Here is a 22936-nt window from a genome sequence, read left to right as displayed (position 1 = left end):
ACTGTACATACAAGCAGATAACTCACCAGAATTGCCATACACATGTAGGCCTATATATAGTACGTACGTTGATGGAGAGGCAATCATATAACTGAGCTCATATATACACATACAAAATAAAAGGGAGAGAAAAAATAAAATAAAGGTAATAATAAAAACATGAAACTGTAAAAAAAATCAAAATTAAAATATAATTATATATATAATAAAGAAAAGGGTACATTGCAACAGATACATTAATTATATCCAACTCCTACTCTACTCCTGGTCAATTCACACACCTGTTCAAATGGTTTATTGCAGAGTTTACATTTGTTCACGCCCAGGTTCGTCCATCCAGTGTGATAAGTCCTTGTCCTCCAGATATTTTATGAATGGGCCCCAAATACTTTGGAATCTTTCCTGCCTGTCTTTGAGTGTGTATGAAATTTTCTCTAATGGTAGACACCGAGACATCTCCCTAAACCATTGCACAATACTTGGTTTACCTGTGCTTTTCCACGTTAGTGCTATTGATCTTTTGGCCTGTAAAATACACATATCCATAAAGATCTGTTCACTGCATTTCCTCCTGTGTCCCTCTGGATAAATGCCAAGAATAAACAGCTTAGGCTCAACAGTAATTTTAATTGACAGAATGTCCTGTATTATTATTCCAAGTTCTTCCCAGAATTCTTGAATTCTTGGACATTCCCATATACAATGAAAGAATGTACCCTTGTCCTCTCTACACCTGTTACATAAGTCTGGAATGTTGGGGTTAAATTTATTGAGTTTTTCTGGTGTTATATATACTCTCATTATCCAATTGTACTGTAGAAGCTTTAAACGAGTGTTAGCGGTCTGGGTTTGAGCTCTTTTGCATGCCTTGTTCCATTTTTCCACTGATATATCCTCTTGAAGGTCACTCCTCCATGCTTTCAATTTGGGTTCTGAAGATTCTAGTGATCTAGCAATCAACAAATCATATACATCCGAAATAATTCCCTTTCCGAAAGGATTTTTAATTAAAACTTTCTCCAATGAGGATAGAGCGGGTATGGCCAGGGAGTGATTTTGATTAGAATAAATAAAGTTCCTGAGCTGTAAGTACTTAAAGAAATGCTTGCGAGGGATAGAATGTTTGTTTACTAGAATTTCAAATGATTCCATATGCTCATCCTTTGAGTCGAATATGTCATTAATTTGTGTTATTCCTTTGTCTGCCCATAATTTAAAGCCCCCGTCTGCCCTACCTGGCACAAAGTAATTATTGCCCCAAATGGGACTATAGCGAGAGAGAACAGGTGTTTCCGACAAGTATTTTTGTACCTCGTACCATACAGAAATCATGTTTCTCAATATAGGGTTCGATGTTTTCCTTTTAAGGTTTTTCGGATTATCAGAGTATATATATGTCGGCAGTTGGAGCCCTATAGAGTTACACTCAATGTCTTTCCATGCTGGTGAAAGTAGTCCTTCTGTCGAGTAGTAAAACCTCATAGTTCTGATTTGAGTTGCCCAGTAATACCACAACATGTTTGGGCATTGTAGGCCACCTCTGTCATAAGGTAAATACAGAAGAGACAGGCGAAGTCTGGGGCGTCTATTTTTCCATATAAAGTTCGTGAATAATGTCCTTAGTCTAGGAAATAAGTTTGGGGGAGGCGGCAAGGGGATGTTTTGAAAGAGATATAATAGCTTTGGGAGAGTGTTCATTTTCAATATATTAATTCTGCCTATCTGGGAAATAGGAAGAGATGACCATCTATCAATTGATTCGCAAATAGAATTTACAACAGGGCTATAATTAGTCTGTACCACTTCTTCTAACCTGTGAGTAATTTGTATTCCTAAATATGTAAAGCTGTCAACTGACTTAAAGTGACCAATATAATTGGGTGGGTTCTCTCTCTCATTCGAATTAAGCAGTAATATGGCAGATTTATGGCTATTAACTTTGTACCCAGAAATATTGCCGAATCTTTTAATGAGGTCCATAAGAGCCGGGATCGATTCTCCCAGATTTTTAAGGAACAGGATTACGTCATCCGCATAGAGAGCTATGCGATGTTCAAGTTGACCTATAGGTATGCCTGATATTGATGTGTGATTTCGTATTGCAATTGCTAAGGGCTCAATTGCCATCGTAAATATGAGAGGGCTCAATGGACACCCCTGTCTGCATCCCCTGTTGATTTTAATTGGCATAGATATATTGTTGTTAGTAATTATTTCTGCATATGGTTCTTTATATAATAATTTCACCCATTTACAAAAGTTTTCTCCCAGCCCAAATCGTTCGAGAAGCTCAAACAGGTATGCCCATTCCACCCTGTCAAATGCTTTCTCAGCATCCAATGACAGGAAAGCTGTATCTGGTAACTCTCTTTGGGAATGTAAGATATTTAAAACCCTTCTTACGTTATGAAATCCCTGACGACCCACAATGAACCCATTTTGGTCTCCCTTTATGATATCTGGTAGAATAATCTCTAATCTTTTTGCTAGAATTTTGCAGAGTACTTTTAAATCTGAGTTGAGGAGGCTGATTGGCCTCATGTTTTCGCATTTATCATTTGATTTTCCAGGTTTAGGAAGGAGAGTAATCAAAGCCCCTCTCAAGGAGGGAGGGAGGATCCCTTCCCGAAATGATTCATTAAACATCTCAAGAAGAGGTTTCCTTAATTTAGATTCAAATTTCTTATACAAATCGATGGGTAGGCCGTCTGGTCCTGCCACCTTCCCAGATTTCATGCTCTTTATTGCCATAGTGATGTCTTCTAAGGATAAGTCGTCACCCAGTTCCATCCTTTCTTCCTCTGATATACTAGGGATATCAATATTATTTAGGAATAGCTTTTGGTCTGGTAATTCTGGAGCTCTTTCGGAACTATATAGTTTTCCATAATATTCTCTAAATGCCTCATTAATTTTAATAGGATCTATAATAGAGTCATCATTATGAGTCTTGAGGTTGGTAATAGCTCTTTCGGTTTGAAGTTGTTTTAAGCGCCATGCCAAGATTTTTCCAGATTTTTCCCCTTGGTCAAATATAGTTTGTTTAAGTTTTAAGAGATTATCTGTAGCTTTTGCAGTTGACATTTCATTATACTGTGTTCTCAACAATAACAATTCCTGGTGAGTTTTTGGATCGGGATTTTGATAATAATTTCTCTCCAAGACTTTGATTTTTGACTCTAACAATGTAAATTTTTGTTTAGCTCTTTTAGATTTAGAACTTGTAAAACTAATAATCTGGCCCCTAATGTAAGCTTTAAAAGCTTCCCATCTGGTGCTTGCAGAAGTCTCATCTGTGTTGATTATGAAAAATACATCAATTTGTACCTCAAGGAAAGAGATTAGATCTGGGTCCCGTAGCCAACTTTGCTGCAATCTCCATTTTGGTGGATCCTTTTTCAAGCCTGGGTCTACATAACACAAATTATTTGGGGCATGATCTGATATCAGAATACTGTCATAATTACATTCCTTGATTCTAGACACCAGGCCTGCAGAAATTAAGAAATAATCAATTCGGGAGTATGTTTTATGTGTACTGGAAAAACACGAATAGAATAATACCTCAGGGTTTCTGTCTCTCCATATATCTCTAAGATTTAATGTCTTGATAAACTGATGTATAATTCCTCTGCTTTTATTATGGGACTTATCAATATGTGTTAACCTATCTTTAGAGGGATCTAGTGTACAGTTGAAATCTCCTGCTATTATATATTGACCTTTGAGGGTTGATAGAGTGAAAAACAAATTACTGAAAAATTCAGGGTCATCATTATTTGGCGCATAAATGTTGACCAGGTTGAGAAGTTCTGTCAGAAGCATGCCTTGAATTATTAGGTATCTACCTGCCGTATCAGCAATTATCTTTGTGACATTAAGAGGAATAGATTTATGTACAAGAGTCATGACCCCTCTTGCTTGAGTGTTAAAGGGCGCTGAGAATACCTTACCCTGCCACCTCCTCCTAATCCCAATGTCTTTGTCTTTTGAAAGATGTGTTTCTTGAAGAAAAATTATTTGGGAATTAATACTTTTTAATCTCCCCATCACCTGCTTTACCTTTTTTATTTTTTGTAGCCCTCTGCAGTTCCAGGATGTGAACTTGATGTCTAATTTACCAGTCATAGATAGCAATACATTTGTAAATTCCTTGTATCATTGTGCAATAATGTAAAGAAGAAAAAAAAAGAGGTCAAAAGAGAAAAACGAAGAAAAACAAACAAACAAACTGGGTCTCTCAACAAACTAACCGAGACCCCCCCAATGCTCCAGAACTGAGCATTCCCCCCACCCACCTGTTCACTCCCATAACGCTGAAAACTACTCCACACCGAGTGAGGAGTAGTGAGGCTGAACTGATTAATCTCCTTATAAAGAGTAACCTTCTCCCTCCACTAAATGTGAAATAAAAACCTAATTAACAAAGTTGGTATATTGGTCAACCACCACTAAATGTTAAGTATAGAAGCCCATTGTGAATTGTATATTAGAATAACTAAAGAATGTGGATCAGCATTTTCTCTCCATTCTATCTCCGTTGTTCAGGAAACAGTGCTGCTCGAATAGTGCATTGTGGGATTATGAGTTTTAGTGTACTTTTTTTGTTACTTTCTGACCTACCAATCTACTCTAATATCCTCAAGGGAAACACATTGGCATATTAATCGCTTAAATAGACACAATTCAACTTGTTTCATGTAACTTGAAAAAACGAATAACTGTGAAATAACATTGTAAACCCGTATCATGGGTCTAGCGTAGCATTGAATCATTGTTGACGGTGAACTGTGTTCGAGTAGTGCATTTTGGGACATTGAGTCTTAACGTGCTAATTTCTGAGCTACTCTCAACTGAATGACCCCAATATTTTCTCCGAAAACATAATAGTATGTTAAATCACCTAGACACACACAGTTTAACTGGTTTGCAAATAAACATATAAGAAAAAAGAACAATATAAACCAGTGTTAGAGGTCTAACATGACGTTGCTCGTTATCAAAGCCAGCAGTAGTGTCTCATATACTCATCCACTACCGTTCTCTTCTTGGATTCGTTTGATGAAACTTTCCACTTCTGTCGGTGTGCCAAAAGTTTGTGTTTTGTCCTTGTGTGTCACCAGCAATCTAGCCGGGATCAACATGCCATGTTTTATCCCCATGCTACGTAATTTCTGTCTGGCCGAGTCGAATTCCTTCTGCTTCTTGTGTTCTCCTGTCGCTAGGTCGGGGTAGAAACGTACTGGTTTGTCCTTGTGTAGGATTTGTTTTTGGGCTCTGGCTGCTCTTAATACAGTCACCTTATCTCTGTCGTTCAGGAATTTCATGATCATCGTTCTCGGAGGCGCGTTGGGCTCCCGTCTCTGCCCAATGCGATGAGCTCTCTCCAGTGTGAGTTTGGATCTTAGTGCTGCGAGCCCCAGTGTCTCCGGTATCCAACTCTCGAGAAAGGTGCAGGCGTCGTCTCCCTCCTCTCCCTCCCGCAGGCCAACGAGTCTCAGATTAGACCGCCTGGCTCTTGATTCTAGGTCTGTCACCTTGTCTTCTAGCTCGTGTTTCTTTCCCTCCAGAGAGTGGACCTTAGCCTGGAGGACATTCACCTCATCCTCCGTGTTGGAAATACGGACCTCTGCATGTGTAATTCGTTCCGTACATTCTCCCATATCTTTCCTCAGTCCATCAATTGCGACCAACATTTCTTCATGTCGGTTTGCAGACTCGGACCTCAATTCTCTGATAGCTTCCAGAATCCTGTCATATTTTCCCCCTTCTTCCTCGGCAGTTTCTGTGATCCCCGCGCTGCTCGAGTTAGCTTTAGCATCGTCCTTGTTTTTAGGAGAGCTGAAGTCCATAATTTTAGATTGTACTTGTGGGTTCTTTCGGGTACTCGGTTTCCCTTGTGTAGACGACATCTTTTACGAGTGGTATGGCTGATTTTCGTTGACTTTAGCTAGGTTTGTAACAGAATTTGTTTGACGATTTTAGTGGAGGTGAGAAAACCAGTCTTCTCAGCACGCCGCCATTACCGGAAGTCACATTGTACTAAATTATTGAGAAACAACATCTCAAACTGCTACAACAGTCTCACTCCTCCCACAGAAACAACTGGAGCTTTCAGGCTAACCGCACCGTTCGATAGCTCCAGGATATCAACATGTAAGACCTATTGTTTGGTGTGTGTGTGTGTGCGCTTGGGAATGCAAATTAACTTAAACCAGGGTTCCCACACCTTCTGAAACATCAAATTCAAGCACCTTTCACAGACTTTCAAGACTCAATTCCCTCAAATTCGAGGACCCAACACGGCATAGTTTGAGACAGACCTAGATGAGAATTTATATAATAGGAACTATCCTCTCACAGACCAACAATTAAAAAGAGAGGCTTGAATGTGTGAACACTAGATGGTCTGACTCTCTTGCCTTCTCTACCACAGCACAGCAAAACAACATATTGTGAAATATGTGTAAAGTTAAGCAATACAGAGACTTATTTACTAGTTGACGAGCTAAGTAAAACATTTTCGAACACATTTTTTTTTTTACAGAGAGAGAGAGAGAGAGGGAGAGAGGGGAATTCAAGCACTTTCAATGACCCATGTCTATTTTCAAGACCTTGATTTATTTATTTTTAATTCACAAACTTTCAAGGATTTCAAGGGCCCGTGGGAACCCTGCTTAAACACAAAAACAAGAACAACATCATTTGGACACCTCGCGTGTGGCAGTGAGGAGATGAGAGTGTTGCTGTGCAGCCTTGCTGGGCAGCCTCCCGCTTGTAAGCTAACGCTTAGCAATCAATGCTAACACCCTTGCCTCAGGAGCTAGTCGATACTAACCCAGTTCAGCTCGCTGCTGAAAGAAGGCCACTTAGGAGGCTAAAGTGGATTTCAGCACAAAATTAAACTCCAATTTGGAGTGGATGAAGCCTAATAGCTAGCCTGAGTTAAACACTTTAGGCCCCAACACTCATAGTTCCCTTCGCACGCAAGCACGCACACACACGCACGCACACACAGGCACACACACACACACACACACAGGCACACACACACACACACACACACACAGGCACACACACGCACACACACACACAGGCACACACAGGCACACACACACACACACACACACACACACACACACACACACACACCCTAATAAGTTTGTAATAAGAAAATGTCAGACTGTGTCAGTGTAACAGTAAGAGTGGGTCAGTGTGCCAGCTCGGTCATAAATCATGAACATGAGTGGTTATATTACGACCACTTGCTCTGTAGCAGTGGGTTATGATATTATCGAGACATTGTAATATACTACTGTATGTGTATATATATACATAAATATATTCCGATTGTGATTGTGATGATATATATATATATGCCATTTAGCTGACGCTTTTATCCAAAGCGACTTACATTGCAGTGTGTGCACACACCTTTCAGTATATATGGTCCCAGCAGGAATCGAACCCACCACCTAAGCATTAGCTAGCACCATGCTCTATCAGCTGAGCCACAGAGGAGCACATTGCTGTAAACCTGCTGCTGTAGACTGACCTGTAGCAGTCGTACATGTAGACCTGCTGCTGTAGACTGACCTGTAGCAGTCGTACATGTAGACCTGCTGTAGTAGACTGACCTGTAGCAGTCGTACATGTAAACCTGCTGTAGACTGACCTGTAGCAGTCGTACATGTAGACCTGCTGTAGACTGACCTGTAGCAGTCGTACATGTAGACCTGCTGTAGTAGACTGACCTGTAGCAGTCGTACATGTAGACCTGCTGTAGTAGACTGGCCTGTAGCAGTCGTACATGTAGACCTGCTGTAGTAGACTGACCTGTAGCAGTCGTACATGTAGACATGCTGTAGTAGACTGACCTGTAGCAGTCGTACATGTAGACCTGCTGTAGTAGACTGACCTGTAGCAGTCGTACATGTAGACCTGCTGTAGACTGACCTGTAGCAGTCGTACATGTAGACCTGCTGTAGACTGACCTGTAGCAGTCGTACATGTAGACCTGCTGTAGTAGACTGACCTGTAGCAGTCGTACATGTAGACCTGCTGTAGTAGACTGGCCTGTAGCAGTCGTACATGTAGACATGCTGCTGTAGACTGACCTGTAGCAGTCGTACATGTAGACCTGCTGTAGTAGACTGACCTGTAGCAGTCGTACATGTAGACCTGCTGTGCCTGTAGACTGACCTGTAGCAGTCGTACATGTAGACCTGCCTGTAGACTGACCTGTAGCAGTCGTACATGTAGACCTGCTGAAATCTGACCTACAGCAGTCGTACATGTAGACCTGCTGTAGACTGACCTGTAGCAGTCGTACATGTAGACCTGCTGTAGACTGACCTGTAGCAGTCGTACATGTAAACCTGCTGCTGTAGACTGACCTGTAGCAGTCGTACATGTAGACCTGCTGCAGTAGACTGACCTGTAGCAGTCGTACATGTAGACCTGCTGTAGACTGACCTGTAGCAGTCGTACATGTAGACCTGCTGTAGTAGACTGACCTGTAGCAGTCGTACATGTAGACCTGCTGTAGTAGACTGGCCTGTAGCAGTCGTACATGTAGACCTGCTGTAGTAGACTGACCTGTAGCAGTCGTACATGTAGACCTGCTGTAGTAGACTGACCTGTAGCAGTCGTACATGTAGACCTGCTGTAGTAGACTGACCTGTAGCAGTCGTACATGTAGACCTGCTGTAGTAGACTGACCTGTAGCAGTCGTACATGTAGACCTGCTGTAGTAGACTGACCTGTAGCAGTCGTACATGTAGACCTGCTGTAGTAGACTGACCTGTAGCAGTCGTACATGTAGACCTGCTGTAGTAGACTGACCTGTAGCAGTCGTACATGTAGACCTGCTGTAGTAGACTGACCTGTAGCAGTCGTACATGTAGACCTGCTGTAGACTGGCCTGTAGCAGTCGTACATGTAGACCTGCTGTAGACTGACCTGTAGCAGTCGTACATGTAGACCTGCTGTAGTAGACTGACCTGTAGCAGTCGTACATGTAGACCTGCTGTAGACTGACCTGTAGCAGTCGTACATGTAGACCTGCTGTAGACTGACCTGTAGCAGTCGTACATGTAGACCTGCTGTAGACTGGCCTGTAGCAGTCGTACATGTAAACCTGCTGTAGACTGGCCTGTAGCAGTCGTACATGTAGACATGCTGTAGACTGACCTGTAGCAGTCGTACATGTAGACATGCTGTAGACTGACCTGTAGCAGTCGCTCCAGCTGGTAGAACTGTACATGTAGACCTGCTGTAGACTGACCTGTAGCAGTCGCTCCAGCTGGTAGAACTGTACATGTAGACCTGCTGTAGACTGACCTGTAGCAGTCGCTCCAGCTGGTAGAACTGTACATGTAGACATGCTGTAGACTGACCTGTAGCAGTCGCTCCAGCTGGTAGAACTGTACATGTAGACCTGCTGTAGACTGACCTGTAGCAGTCGCTCCAGCTGGTAGAACTTGCAGTGGAGGTCCTCAAAGTTGTTCTTGTAGAGAGCCCGCAGGCCGTACTCATACATGATCTTCACCAGCACACAGAAGGCCTGCTCCTCTGGCATCTGGGGCAGAGAAGAACACACCAGAACCAGAACCACAATCAGAACCAGAACCAGAATCACAATCACAATCACAATCAGAACCACAATCACAATCAGAACCAGAACCAGAATCACAATCACAATCACAATCAGAACCACAATCACAACCAGAATCACACTCACACTCACAATCAGAATCACACTCACACTCACAATTATTTTTATTTTTAAACTATATTCGCACATAACAGGAAATTTGGTGTGGTTTGGTGCATAAGACATAAAGATACAATAACAATATATATAAAAACAACAACAACAACAATGTAATAACACTATATAACAAACATTTAAAAAAAAGACAATGACAGAAAGGGGCAGTAAAGCAATAATTACGTAGGCTGTAAATTAGCGTATGTAGAACTAATACACATTACATTGTCAGTTGTGTGTGTGTACGTGTGTGTGTGTGTGTGTGTGTGTGCATCTGTGTCACAGGTATGTGTGTGTGTCTGGGGGGGGGGGGGTAATCAGAATCAGAAACCAAAAATTGGCAATAGGTATATAAAAAACAAAGACAAATAAGGCAAGACTCAATTGAGCAATATAATAATAGAACAAATACAAATAACAGAAATGAGGTGAGTATGAGGCAGCAGTAGATGGTAAGTGGAACTTTAGATGAGGTCCGACTGACACTGTGAAAGGAGGCTTCACAAGTGTGAGAGGGCGGAGGTCAAATGGAAGTAATGTTGCTTCGATTAATCTGTTTTTTTCATCTAATTATAATAATACGTGCCATTTAGCTGACATTTTTATCCAAAGCGACTTACATCACCAAAGCTAACACGTTATTTGCAGGGGTATACCTTATGTTAGCCAGACGACGTGCCTGTTTGTTTTATCTAACAAAAAGTGACACTTCCATTATCAGCTCGGAGAACAGGGGAGGTTTTAGGAGAGGGGGATAATATGAGAAGGGATTTTGTGACGGGTAAACACAGGTAATCACTGTTTTTTTACACACCTTTTGGGTGTGTGTGGTATTTTTTGTACAAGTGTTTTTAGTTATTTAGAGTTTGTTTAGTCTATTATTCAATTGTCACTTTATTGTTGTTGTTGTTGTTGTTTGTGGTCTGAGCTGCTGGAACGCCTGAATTCCCCCTCAGGGATCAATAAAGTAACTATCTATCTATCTACAAATCTGTCTACGAAAAAGACCATATTTTAACGTTAGCAACGACGTTCTTCATTTTCTCCGGTGTCAACTGTCTACCCACTAGGGTTTTCTGTGAACTGAAAGACAAGTTTTTTCACCACACATTCATGTCCCACTGGAGAAATGTTGGAAAGAGCGAGAGAGAGAAAGGGAATGCGTGTGATGGAGACTGTAGACTGAGCGTAGGTGTGAGTGAGAGAGACAACGTGAGAGGACGTGGGGGGTGGATGAAAGGCAGACAGAAGGTGGGAGTGTCAGTGTGAAAGCCAAGGTGTGTGTCTTACACACACACACACGCACACGCTCGCACACGCTCACACACACACACACTGACCCACACACGCTCGCTCACACACACACACACACACACACACACACTGACCCGCACACACTCACACACACACACGCACACGCTCACATGCTCACACACACACACACACACGCTCACACACATTGACACACCCACCGACACACGCACAGTCTCACACACGCGCACACACACACTCACACACCCACACACGCTCACACAGACCCACACACACTCACACACACACGCACACGCTCACACCCACACACACATACACACACTCACACACACACACACACACACACACACACACACACTGACCCACACACTCACACACTCACACACACTGACCCACCAACACACGCACACTCTCACACACACCCACACCCACACCCACCCTCACCCTCACCCACACACCCCAGTGGGTGTTTAGTCAGTGTGACAGTGTGTGGTCTGGGTTGAATGGGCTCCTGCAGGTAGACGGGCATGGTCATTAATATTCCTGACACCTCGCCTGCATTCCAAAGGACCTAAATTCTCCTTCTCCACTCCTCTCTCTCTCTCTCTCTCTCTCTCTCTCTCTCTCTCTCTCTCTCTCTCTCTCTCTCACCACTATCACTCCTCCCTCCAACTATCTCTCTAACACCTTGCTCACCTACCCATCTCTGCTTCCTGCATGCCAAAGGTCCTCTCCTCCACTTCTCATTCTTTATCTCTCCTCTATCACTCCTCCCTCTCTTTTCTCTCTCTCTATCACGTCTCTCTCTCTCTCTCTCTCTCACCTTGCTCATCTACCCATCTCTGCTTCCCCTTCTGATCTTCCTCCATCATAAATTGTCCCTCCCTCCCTCCCTCCCTCCCTCACCCCCTTTGTCTCTCTTCTTTTCCGATATATACCTCCTTAATAGAATTCTACTTTAAATTCACCTCTCATTTCTTCCCTATATCATTACTTAATCACCTTTTCAGAGCTGGGTCAAATATCCTTTCAATCCAGTCTCTAATGTTGCCCACATTAAAACCACTTTGTGCCACTTTATCCTCTAATATTCGGCACAGTTGTATAGATAGTTGCGTAGTCCTCGCGGAGACGTTTGCAGACTGCAAATTTAAAAGCGCCTTTCTCTGACTCAAGGACACTGTATGAAAAAATGATCAAAAAAAAAAAAAAGACTCAAGGACACTGTATGGAAAAAAAAGAAGGAAAGAAAAAAAAAGAAAAACACAGAAAGATCACATCGTAGTCAAGATCAAAATGGTGGAAGACCTGAGAGCTCTATTGGGCTGATATGCTAGCGAAAGAAGAAAAAAAAAGACTCAAGGACACTGTATACATAAAAGAATAAAGAGAAAAATGAGAAAAACACAGAAAGATCACATGGTAGTCGAGATCAAAATGGCGGCAGAGCACGTTCACATCCACACTCACATGCAGCAGCAGCACAGCAGCCAGGAAGGACTGACCCTGGCAGTAACCGATCTCCTCATCGTAGACGGAGTAGGCCTGGAACACACACACACACACACACACACACACACACACACACACACACAGAGGAACACGGTTACATCTCTCACCTTTTAACCTTTTAGCAGAGTAGAGTAGGCGCTTTTAATCCAAAGAGATTTACAATTAGAGATTACATGGACAGTCTCCCTGGAGTAACTGAGTGCTAAGTGTCTTACTCAAGGGCACACTGGTCGTGGTGGTGTTTCCAGGTGGGATTTGAACTCATGACCTTATGGATCACCAGTACAGCTCACTATCCACTAAAACCACCCACTGGTTAGTCACCTCTGTCACCGATGAGAGGCACTAGATATTACAGTTGTACAGCCGTTCATGATAGACAAACAATATGTTAAGCTCTTTGCACATTGATTTATTTATGGGTTATTGTTGTTGTTGTTGTTGTTTTGATGGCTAGGCAACGTGTTACACCTCCTTTGGTCAAGAGGTCCTGTTACAACTCAAACAGTTGCTTCCATCGCCTCAGCTGTTTTAGAATTACTCAAGATGTTTTTTAGGCCCTTAGCCTCAAATCTGTCAGGCTATACTGTATATAGTATATGTATATACATATAGTATATACATATATATACATATAATAATAATCATAATAATCATAATAATAATACATTCGACTCATATAGCGCTTTTCTAGACACTCAAAGACACTTGAGTGTCATTAATACATATACATATACAGTACATACAGTATACTGTAGGCTATATATATACAGTATATATACCGGTCCTCAATTCCCACAGATTAAGGTCAGGATGGCCAGTAGCTGAGTGTCAGAACGTATCTAATGAGTTGTCAGACTGTTGACACGCCTCAAACAGCATATAAGGCACATTTTCTTAAGAGGAGCTAGATTGGCTTTGCCATTAGTTCCTGTCATGTGAGGGAGCCTTTGGGAATCTCCCTTTTGTCTGGGCGTCTTTAATCTGTCTGTCACAATCAAGAGATGGAGGGGAGCGGGGTAAAGCCCTGGTTTCAAAGGGCAGATTTAAACAACAGAGAGCAACAAAAAGCTGTCTGAGTCGGCCAGTCTTCTTCAAAGCAGCAGCAACCGGTGATCGTCATAAGCCGACTACTAAATCTACTCAAAACTAGCGAGGGTACGTATCTTGAAGTAACGTTTAAATTAGAGTTAACACTAGAACAGCCACAAGGGGTCTCACCCCTGTGAGTAAAGGAAAATGTTATATCTCTGCACTCGATCAAATTTCAGGACCCTCCTTTCATGACTTTTCCTAGATATGTGTGTTCTACCACCCAGTATCCTTCCATTTTTTAAATCACATCAGCATAAGCTAATATAAAGCTGTTTCGCCGTTTGTCTGTATAGGAAACAGGCTAATTCACAAGCGGCCAACTAGTGGTCGTTGTGTGTAAATAGCAGCTTAGCATAAAGAGGCAGCTCTTTTAGTAGGTAAAAAAGGCACGGCTGTTCTAGTGTTAATTTGCCTTGCCATGTCAGTAGTCTGTGTGGACAAGGACAGAGTTCAATACACTCTTTGGGTTTGTCAACCTCTGCCGAAAATTAATTCCACTAATATTAGTATTTTCTATACAAAAACCAACGGAAGTACATGTACACTAAATACGCATGTTTGAATCATCTCGATGGAATTTAACATAAGTCAAGTTTGTGTATAAAGGCAAGGTCGCCTGATCACATGACTATGACATCTGTGATGTACAGTCGGACCGTGTTGCTGACAACCACAGAGAATCCAAGTAGACGACTCAAACCTTTTTTATTTTCATACAGTCTCTCCGTCATTGACAACAACAACAAGTGTTAAAATAGAGTAAGAATAGTGATCTTGCGGAGTCTCACCATTGCTCATACGAGGAATATGAGAGATGGGACATTTTAAAAATGTCAACATGTTTTTCCCACCTGGCAGGGAATTCACATGGTAAGTAATTGAAGAGCTTACTCAAGCCCAGCTGTCTGGGGTGCAGTTAGACAGACACATTTGATGAAGAGCAGCGCTCACAGCACCGTGCCGTGGTTAAAGGATTCAGCGCTAGATGGATGGGGGGTCTGGGAGACATGACATCCCCATTTGTTTAGTTGAACACATTTAATTTGCTTAGGGAGCAGATTACTACGAGTGTTGTGTAATTATCATTTGGGGGAATAAGTGCCTTAGATTAATGCTAGAGGCCCCCTTTTGACCTAATGTTTCCACAGCCATCCACTGTGTATTTTTGTTTATCTGTAATTCCTTTATAATGAAGACTATGTGGGATTGGAGGTATAAAAAGCCAAGGCATCACCTGAGGAGACGCTGCGTACTGTTAGGAAATGAAGACAAGTGTGTGTCGCGCTTCAGGAGCCAGCCGAGCCTATCAACAGGCAATCTACATGTATTTGCATATCAATGAGACCTGGCTCTCCAATGACCTACTTGGCAGGATGTTAAGGTTTTACGACAACTCAGTTATTATTTTATATTTATACTGTATATATTTTTCCGGCCAACTAACTACAGCTTTATTCAGTGTAATGTTCCTGTAATAAACATAATAAGAACAAATTCACAAGTTCACATTCATAATAAGAACAAATTCAAGTCAAATTATGGTGTGAAACAAATGGAATGTTATATAGACAAACGTGTGTGTGTTTCATTTTGAGAGAGGCACAAAGTCATCTATCAGTATTACTGTATGTAGCTCCTTTGCTGTATTGTTTCTGTTTTACAGCGGGCCTGCGTGAGGAAGGGGACAGGGAAGCATTTGTTGTTCTTCTTTTGCCTCTATACCCCAACATTCGGGATTTGAAATAAAAACAATTACTATAAGATTAAAGGACATTTTAAGTATTGAGATTATCCGTTTTTACAATTAGTCTCCCCTATTTCAACGGCACCATAAATAATGGGTCAGATTCATATAATGTTCAAATTAGCCTCTCATGTTTAATATTTAGTTTTGGGTACTTTTTCTTTAGCAAACTGTAACCTGACCATCCTTTCTGAGGGGAACTAGCGGTGTGCACCTTGTAGTGACGCCTCTGTAGTTCGGCTGGTGACGAATTCTGTGGAGGCTAGTCTCTGGTCTCTGCAGGGGAGCAAACTGCCGATGGACCAAGAAGGTGAAACATTTCTTTTCGCCTGAAAACGAGGAGGCGGGGGGGGGTGGGTTCTTCACGCTGTCTAGACTGTGTTCTCCACGCTGTCTGGAATTCTACCTAGCTGCCTGAAGCTAAAGGTTTAAAAACAGAGTTTAGCAGACAGGAAGATGTTATGTTCTACATCTACACGATTCATGTGGATGACCTCTTTTGAGGTAAAGACAGCGAATTGCGCCGAAAAAAGTGAGAAAACGTTTGCACCTCTGCGCTAACACACTACCTCCTGGAGGGTATTCCTGATACTGTGGGACAGATGTTTTGGAGTTTTTCTTTATTATGGTGAGCATTCTTCACTCATCCACTGTAGAAGACTTACATTTACATTTTGGGCATTTATCAGACGCCTTATTCCAAAGCGACTTACAATCGATACGTTTGACTAAGCAAGTGAATCATCAATTCACCAGTTGTAGCAGGAAGAGTAATCTAGCTCAGGCCAGGGGCCATTGGCAGTCGTCGTGATAGAAGAAGAAAGTTTTTTTTCCCTTCTTAAATAGACACTGGAGAAACAGTACAAGGGGGGCAGTAGACGTCTCAGGAGACACCGTATAGGGGAAAGCAGGTGTCTCAGGAGACACAGCGCTGGGGGTAGTAGACTTCCTTGGCCTACCAGCCCGTTTGCTGTTGCTGAGTTTACTAGCGCTTTTTTCGTTTATTTTTAATGATGTTCCAAACCTAGCAGCAGCTAGATTCAGTGGTATCGAGACATCAATAGTGGCTGTGGTGGTGGTGGTGGTGCTGGTGTGGGCCATCCTTACCTTACAGATCTTGTACAGAGAGTCTTGTCCGTCTCCGTCTGAGTCTTTGAAGTAGTCGTGGGCGGGGAAGGTCCGGTGGATGTCTCTAGTGATCACGCCTTCCTGGGCAGAGTCCTGCAGGACAAACACGCAGAGGGGGGGGGGGGGGGGGGGGGGGTGAGACTGAAGCCCAATTTATACTTCTGCGTAAAATCGACGGCGTAGCCTACGCGGCCTACGGCGTAGGTTGACGCGCACCTCTCCAAAAATGTAACTACGCGGCAGTGCCTACGCAACCGTAAGCACTGTGATTGATTCCGACTCTCTCGTAGGCCAAAATGCGGAAGCCATGACAGAAATGTCATTTACTTTTTCTGTAATTACTTATTAATAAAGATTTGAAAAATTATGATAACCATCGTATTATCTTAGTTTACTGTCATTTCAATGCATCATAGAACTTTTATTTACAACAAGCATACAATGTACTGAATGGTAAATAAATGCTAAATGGACTGCACTTATATAGCTCCTTATTCCAAAGCGCTTCCCAAAGTGCATCCCTCTACTTAGAACAACCTAAAACGGTTCAATCAGTAGATTCCTTCCTACAAGACAGATATCCAGAGCCTAACATGGTACAAAGGGCCGACAACATCTGCTATTCTTTCCTGCTGGATCTTCCCAGCGTTGCTGTCAAAGCGCTGCTGTCTCCTTCCCCTCAGCCGCCCAGGCAGCCTGGCTCTCCTAATCTGCAACGCAACACTTCCTCAAGGAAGACTTGAGGCCTGGCGTTCTGAAACAACACACTGGGAGCTGCAGATAAAACAGACCTGGGCTCTGATGGCTTGACATGTGTGTGTGTGTGTGTGTGTGTGTGTGTGTATACCTGTTCCAGTGCGTGTGTGTCTGTGTGTGTGCACCTGTACTAGTGTGTGTGCACCTGACTATTGCGTGTGTGTGTGTGTGTGTGTGTACCTATACCAGTGCGTGTGTAGTGTGTGTACCTATACCAGTGTGCGTGTGTGTGTGTGTGTGGGTGTGTGTGTCTGTGTGTATCTGAGGGGGAAGACGTTGTCTTTCTCTCTCGGCTGCGCTGACATGACAGAGAAGAGGAACTGCCAAAGTGTTCACAAGTTAGAGTCATGACAGTTAGAGTCCTGACAGTAGAACACACAGATAGGGCTTTCACACCGGCAAAGAACCGTGCCAGTTCGCGTTCGGAAAACTCAGAACGTTGGCACTGTCTGGCGAACTAATGCTCGTTCGCCAGACAGCGCCAACGTTCGTGTGAAAGCTCTAAGAGAGGCAACCAGAGCAGAGTCATGACAGTAGAACACACAGAGAGGCAGCAGAGCAGAAGGAGGTACAGTGAAGTGAGGAGTGTCAGGACGCACCACGGTTTAACTCACTCCCTGCCTTGTCGAGTCCCACTTTATTTATTTAAGCTTGTTTAAATCTTCTCTCTTCTCGCTTTCTCTCTTTGATACGGAGTGGGGGTGGGGGTGCAGTGTTTCCCACAGGATTTTGTGAGACTGTGGTGGGTTTTGAGGGGTGGGGACCTACAGTAGATGCAGTGCGTAAGATCTCAAAGATCGCTCACGTGTAAAAAACATATTTTGGGTTTGTTATGAGACTATGGTTAGACTAGCGGGCCGTAGCAGAGGGCTGAGACAACGAAATGTAGTTGGTGCACACCCCCCCCCCATCTATCTACCTATCTATCTACCTACCTACGTATATATCTATGTTTCTATCTATCTACGTATTTATCTATCTATGAAGTTTGTCATTAAGTCATGGAAGTACTGCTCCTTTCAGACCTGGTGCTGTCTTGGGTTTTTACATATTCTCAGTATCTCGACACCAAATACTGGCCATTGTTTCCTTCGACTGGACAGTTATTATTTTGCAGCAACAGTCATGTGGTTACTACACGGCAGAAGCTGTTTCATGTGTGATCCATTTGATGAATAAACGAATATTTCGAGCAAAAATAAATCCCTTGATTTAGTCATGATGATCAAAGATTTGGTTAACAAAGCGTTGTGGCAACACTACATTTTCCTCACATTAAAATGTTTGGCATTCAGCAGACGCCTTACAACAAGCATGTCTGCTGCGCCCATCTGATCTGGAGCTGGAAGTGGCGAGGTTCTCTGCACGCCGCGCCAATGACCTCAAACGGCTGTGATTCATTCAAGCAGGCGAGCGACACACAGCTAAAAGGTTTGATTGTAACGCGGCTGGCAAAACAACCTGTAATGCTTTAATGAGATTTGAAAAACGAGGAGGAGGTATGACACACAGTGTATTATACATGGAGGATTGGAACTAATAGTTTTACCTTATTTCCTTATTAGAGCAGAAATAACGTTAACGGAAAAATACGTCTTGCCGGTTTTTGGGTTTAAAATATGCACGCTCGCACGCACGCACGCACACACTTTGCAGGAGTCTCTGTAAGCTTTCCCTGCATCCCTGTTCAAAGTAGTCCAATAATTAAACAAAGAGCACTACCATGGCAACATCAATCAGAGGCTGGAGGAATCTTGTTGACAGGGTGAATTGTAAACACTTTGATTAAATTAACGGCGCATGTCACTACTAATTAAAGGCGTCATTAGTCAACTAATGCCAGTAAATAAGGGTAGCTCTCCTCTCTCTCCCCAGCTGAGCTGCCTCTCTCCGAGACACACACACACACACACACACACACGTCTCAGTGTTGGACACTCTGGTGAATCATGACGCAGCTCAGAAGAGCTGTGATCGGAAATGTAGTGGGGGGGGGGTAGTGGTGGTCTAGTGGATAGTGAGTTGGACTTGTGATCAGAAGGTTGTGAGTTCAAATCCCGCCTGAAACCACACCACTACTAGTGTGCCCTTGAGTAAGGCACTTAGCCCTCAGTTACTCCAGGGGGAATGTCCCTGTAATTTGTAATTGTAAGTCGCTTTGGATAAAAGCGTCTGCTAAATGTCAAAATTATTAAATTAAATTAAATGTTGTTTGCTGGTTTCATCTCTGCAAAAAAGACTATTCTTCAACATTGGATGACATGTTGACACCTGATTTCTGCATGAACACTTTTTGGTTGTACTCTTTACAGAGGGTTGTGAGTCTTGAGTGCACAACGGCCAGACTGAACAAAGCGAGGCCCAGTACAGTTGATGCGTTAGGAAGTCTTACTCATTGAACTTGTCCAACTTTACTACTTTCTTGTAATTAGATTTTCCATATACCCCAATCCGGAATGTTATATTTCTACTATTAGGCTATTGTCTTGTCCGCTACACTACCCTTTTTGTTTTTGTTTTCTTTTTTCTCTCATTTCCTTTCTTGTTCTGTATTGTCATTGTTATGTGTTGTTAAAAGCAATAAAAAAATCTTGATCACAAAAAAAGAAGCGCTGTGATGGGCTACTATGCTACGTGTGTTAGGCTTGTCAGGTTAGAAGCGCTGTGAACAGCTACTATGCTACGTGTGTTAGGCTTGTCAGGTTAGAAGCGCTGTGATCAGCTACTATGCTACGTGATGGGCTACTATGCTACGTGTGTTAAGCTTGTCAGGTTAGCAGTCGGTTAAATCAATTATTTATTTTATGAAGGTCTTGAATCTCTCTATTTCCATGAAAATGGATTCTTAATAGGACTAGATGTTAAAATCCCTAAATAATTTGCACAACAATTGACTGAGTGGAGTTGGAGATGTCCTCTTGGGTGGAGTGGAATTTGGCAATGACGTGGTGCCACCAGTACGACACATCTTCAGTTGTGGTCCCCGACCTCATTGGGTGTTTCGGCCATTTATCACAAGACACCCTCTGCCGAGGTTGGCCCACCACAGGCTGATCAGGCCTGGGTGTGTGTCGCACGGTGGCACCACGTGGTCATTTGGGAGCCCATGTTGGGTCCCTACGTTTCAGCCACAGCCAGTGACTGCTCCGTTCTGCTGCAGTGGACAGTTCTTTAATTGCCTTCCGTTGGACCTGTCCTCTGATCCCTACTGCCCTCAGGAGCCTTGTGGTGGAGCTGGCTACAAAGCCTCTGCAGCCCACCTCCACTGGCCACACCTTCACGTTCCAGCCCCGCCCCTCTGCTTCGACTGCTAAGTTGGCATACCGCAGCCTCTTCCGTTCGAATGCCTCATCGATGGCCTCCTCCCATGGGACCGTCAGTTCTACGATGAAGACACGCCGGCAGGACTTGGACCAGAGGACTAGGTCTGGGCGCAGGTTGGTCGCTGCAATTTCGGGTGGGAAGGTGAGCCTCTGGCTGAGGTCTACCCGCATTTCCCAATCCCGGGCTGCGTTCAGTGGGCCTGAGTCTGGAGGTGATGGCTTGGTCCGCTGTTTCTCCCCTTCCCGGATGAAGATTATTTCCATGAAAATGAATATATTAAACCCTAAAAATGTTATATTTCAGAGTATAATCATATTCCTCTAAGCAATGGGCCTGGTCACTCAGATCCCCCAACAATATAGATTGCCGGTCTATATCGGCACACTGATATTATGCCACACATTGATATTATGCCGTAACAACGAACCGTTCCTGGACCTGAATCCAAAAGTGAACGTGCGATGGACGATGGACTGTACCAAAATAGATGATCTATTGATTCGGTTTCCTCGTGGCAGAATCTGCACAAGGCTGACTGTTCAATGCACCGTAACATTGAGCTCGATTCTTTTTGTAGCAAGAATTTTAAGAGTTCAAATTGAAAAAAGAACAGATTTATGTGTCAATTGTTGTTTTGTACATGAAATATATTAGTATTGAGCAGACAATTGAGTTAGTCGCTTGTGTTGACGCTTGTGTTGACATGACTTTACTGCCCTTGATCACGATGGCATTAAAAAGAATAAACAACCCTTTTTTAATAATGTTTTTCCAAGAAATTGTGCTTTTTCTCTATCTATCTACATCAGAGTTTAGCAATATTATTTGCTGTAATATTTGTTCTGTCTGGAGGATGCAACTGGAATTGTAGCCAACTGTATGGTTTCATTCAAAATGGAGGAGCATTCAAACAGTGTTCCATTGTCAATCCACTTGAAAAGGGCAGTTTTCTGCGCTCCCTCACCATAGTAACTGACCTTAGTTATGAATGGCTTACCCATTTCAACCATAATGGGACGCCCACACAGACAGACAGACAACAACAGTTGATCAATGTGTGATTATGCATTGATCATGCATGTGGGTAGAAGCCAGCGCACACCCAGCCTCTGAAGACATATGCCTGTATGTCAATCAAATATTCTCATTCTTATTTGACATATAACATCATAATACGTGACTTTTACCCATCTTATGAGAGATTGAAGTTGGAAAAAGTCCAGGCATTCATAAATGGATTCTAGACGTACTTTGTGGGAAGCCTTCTCTTATCTATAAAGATTACACCCTGGTTTCCCTGCATTCTCATAGAGCTCTATCGTTCCTAGTCATTGTTGAATGTTATCACCGGTATAACTTCCTTGTAAGAAATCAGTGGTATGGTTGGACTCAGTTGAGTGAGTGGCATTTGCAGTGTGTCTGTGTGTGAGTGTGAGTGTGTAAGAGTGTGTGTGTGAGTGTGTGTGTGTGTGTGTGTGTGTGAATGTGTGTGTGTGTGTGAGTGAGTGAGTGTGTGTGAGTGAGTGTGTGTGTGTGTGTGTGTGTGTGTGTGTGTGAGTGTGTGTTTGTGAGTGTGTGTGAGTGTGTGTTTGTGAGTGTGTGTGTGTGTGGGGGGGGGGGGGAGGGGCGGGGGTCCTTGCTCCATTGTGTTTGTATGACCTTAACATTTCAAAAGAGGGAACATCACTCTCAGCTTAGTGGACCATTTCATCAGCGGGTTTGGGGGCTTGAGGACCTTTGATCCACACCGGGGCTGACTGAGGAGGGTGGGTAGTGACTGAGGAGGGTAGGTAGAGCTACAGGGCTGACTGAGGAGGGTAGCTGGTGGTACAGATCCTCCATCACCGTTAGTCCCACAGTATTGAGTGGCTATGAACAGTATGGGGCTTTATACAACAGTTAGTTCCGACCACGTAATTTGATTGGACAAGAGGCATTCCATGAGTGCCGATATACAGTATAACAGCAGTTGGGACTTTTAACTATATGTATCACTCCGCCGCACAGGTGTTCTATTGTTTGTGTTCGGGTTACTAGGCAACCGTCCAGTTGAAGTTCAGTTGCGGAACTATTTTTTGTTATAAACGAAACAAAATAAACGATTAAACAAACAAACAAATCATAATCTGTTGACTGTATTACTGTTAACTAATAAACGCTGTAGAACTGTTGTATAAAAGCAATATCACACTCAAGGTTGTACTAAATGACCTAGTTGTACCCTAGGCTCGAAGACCACCCCCCCCTGACACTCTTAAAAACACCCCATTTAAGAACATTCACGCACGCACACACACCAAGCTGTTGCATTTTACATCACATTTTAACCATTT

At 43.0% G+C, this 22936-nt stretch overlaps 1 protein-coding gene across 2 annotated transcripts in view; it reads right to left on the bottom strand.

Moving 5' to 3' along the window:
• rabgap1l (RAB GTPase activating protein 1-like) overlaps positions 1–22936 on the bottom strand; it is a 187672-nt gene that overhangs the window by 56775 nt on the left and 107961 nt on the right. For both annotated transcript variants that reach the window (XM_080548270.1, XM_080548269.1), the window contains 3 exons: positions 16503–16616; positions 12515–12589; positions 9455–9580 (listed from right to left, as the gene is read on the bottom strand). In XM_080548270.1, the coding sequence (XP_080404396.1) occupies positions 9455–9580; positions 12515–12589; positions 16503–16616 (315 nt within the window). The remainder of the gene's footprint in view (positions 1–9454; positions 9581–12514; positions 12590–16502; positions 16617–22936) is intronic.

This window comes from Nansenia antarctica, assembly GCF_963989245.1.
Source record: "Nansenia antarctica genome assembly, chromosome: 1".
Taxonomy (NCBI): Eukaryota; Metazoa; Chordata; class Actinopteri; order Argentiniformes; family Microstomatidae; genus Nansenia; species Nansenia antarctica.
This window is presented reverse-complemented; position numbering and strand designations above follow the sequence as displayed.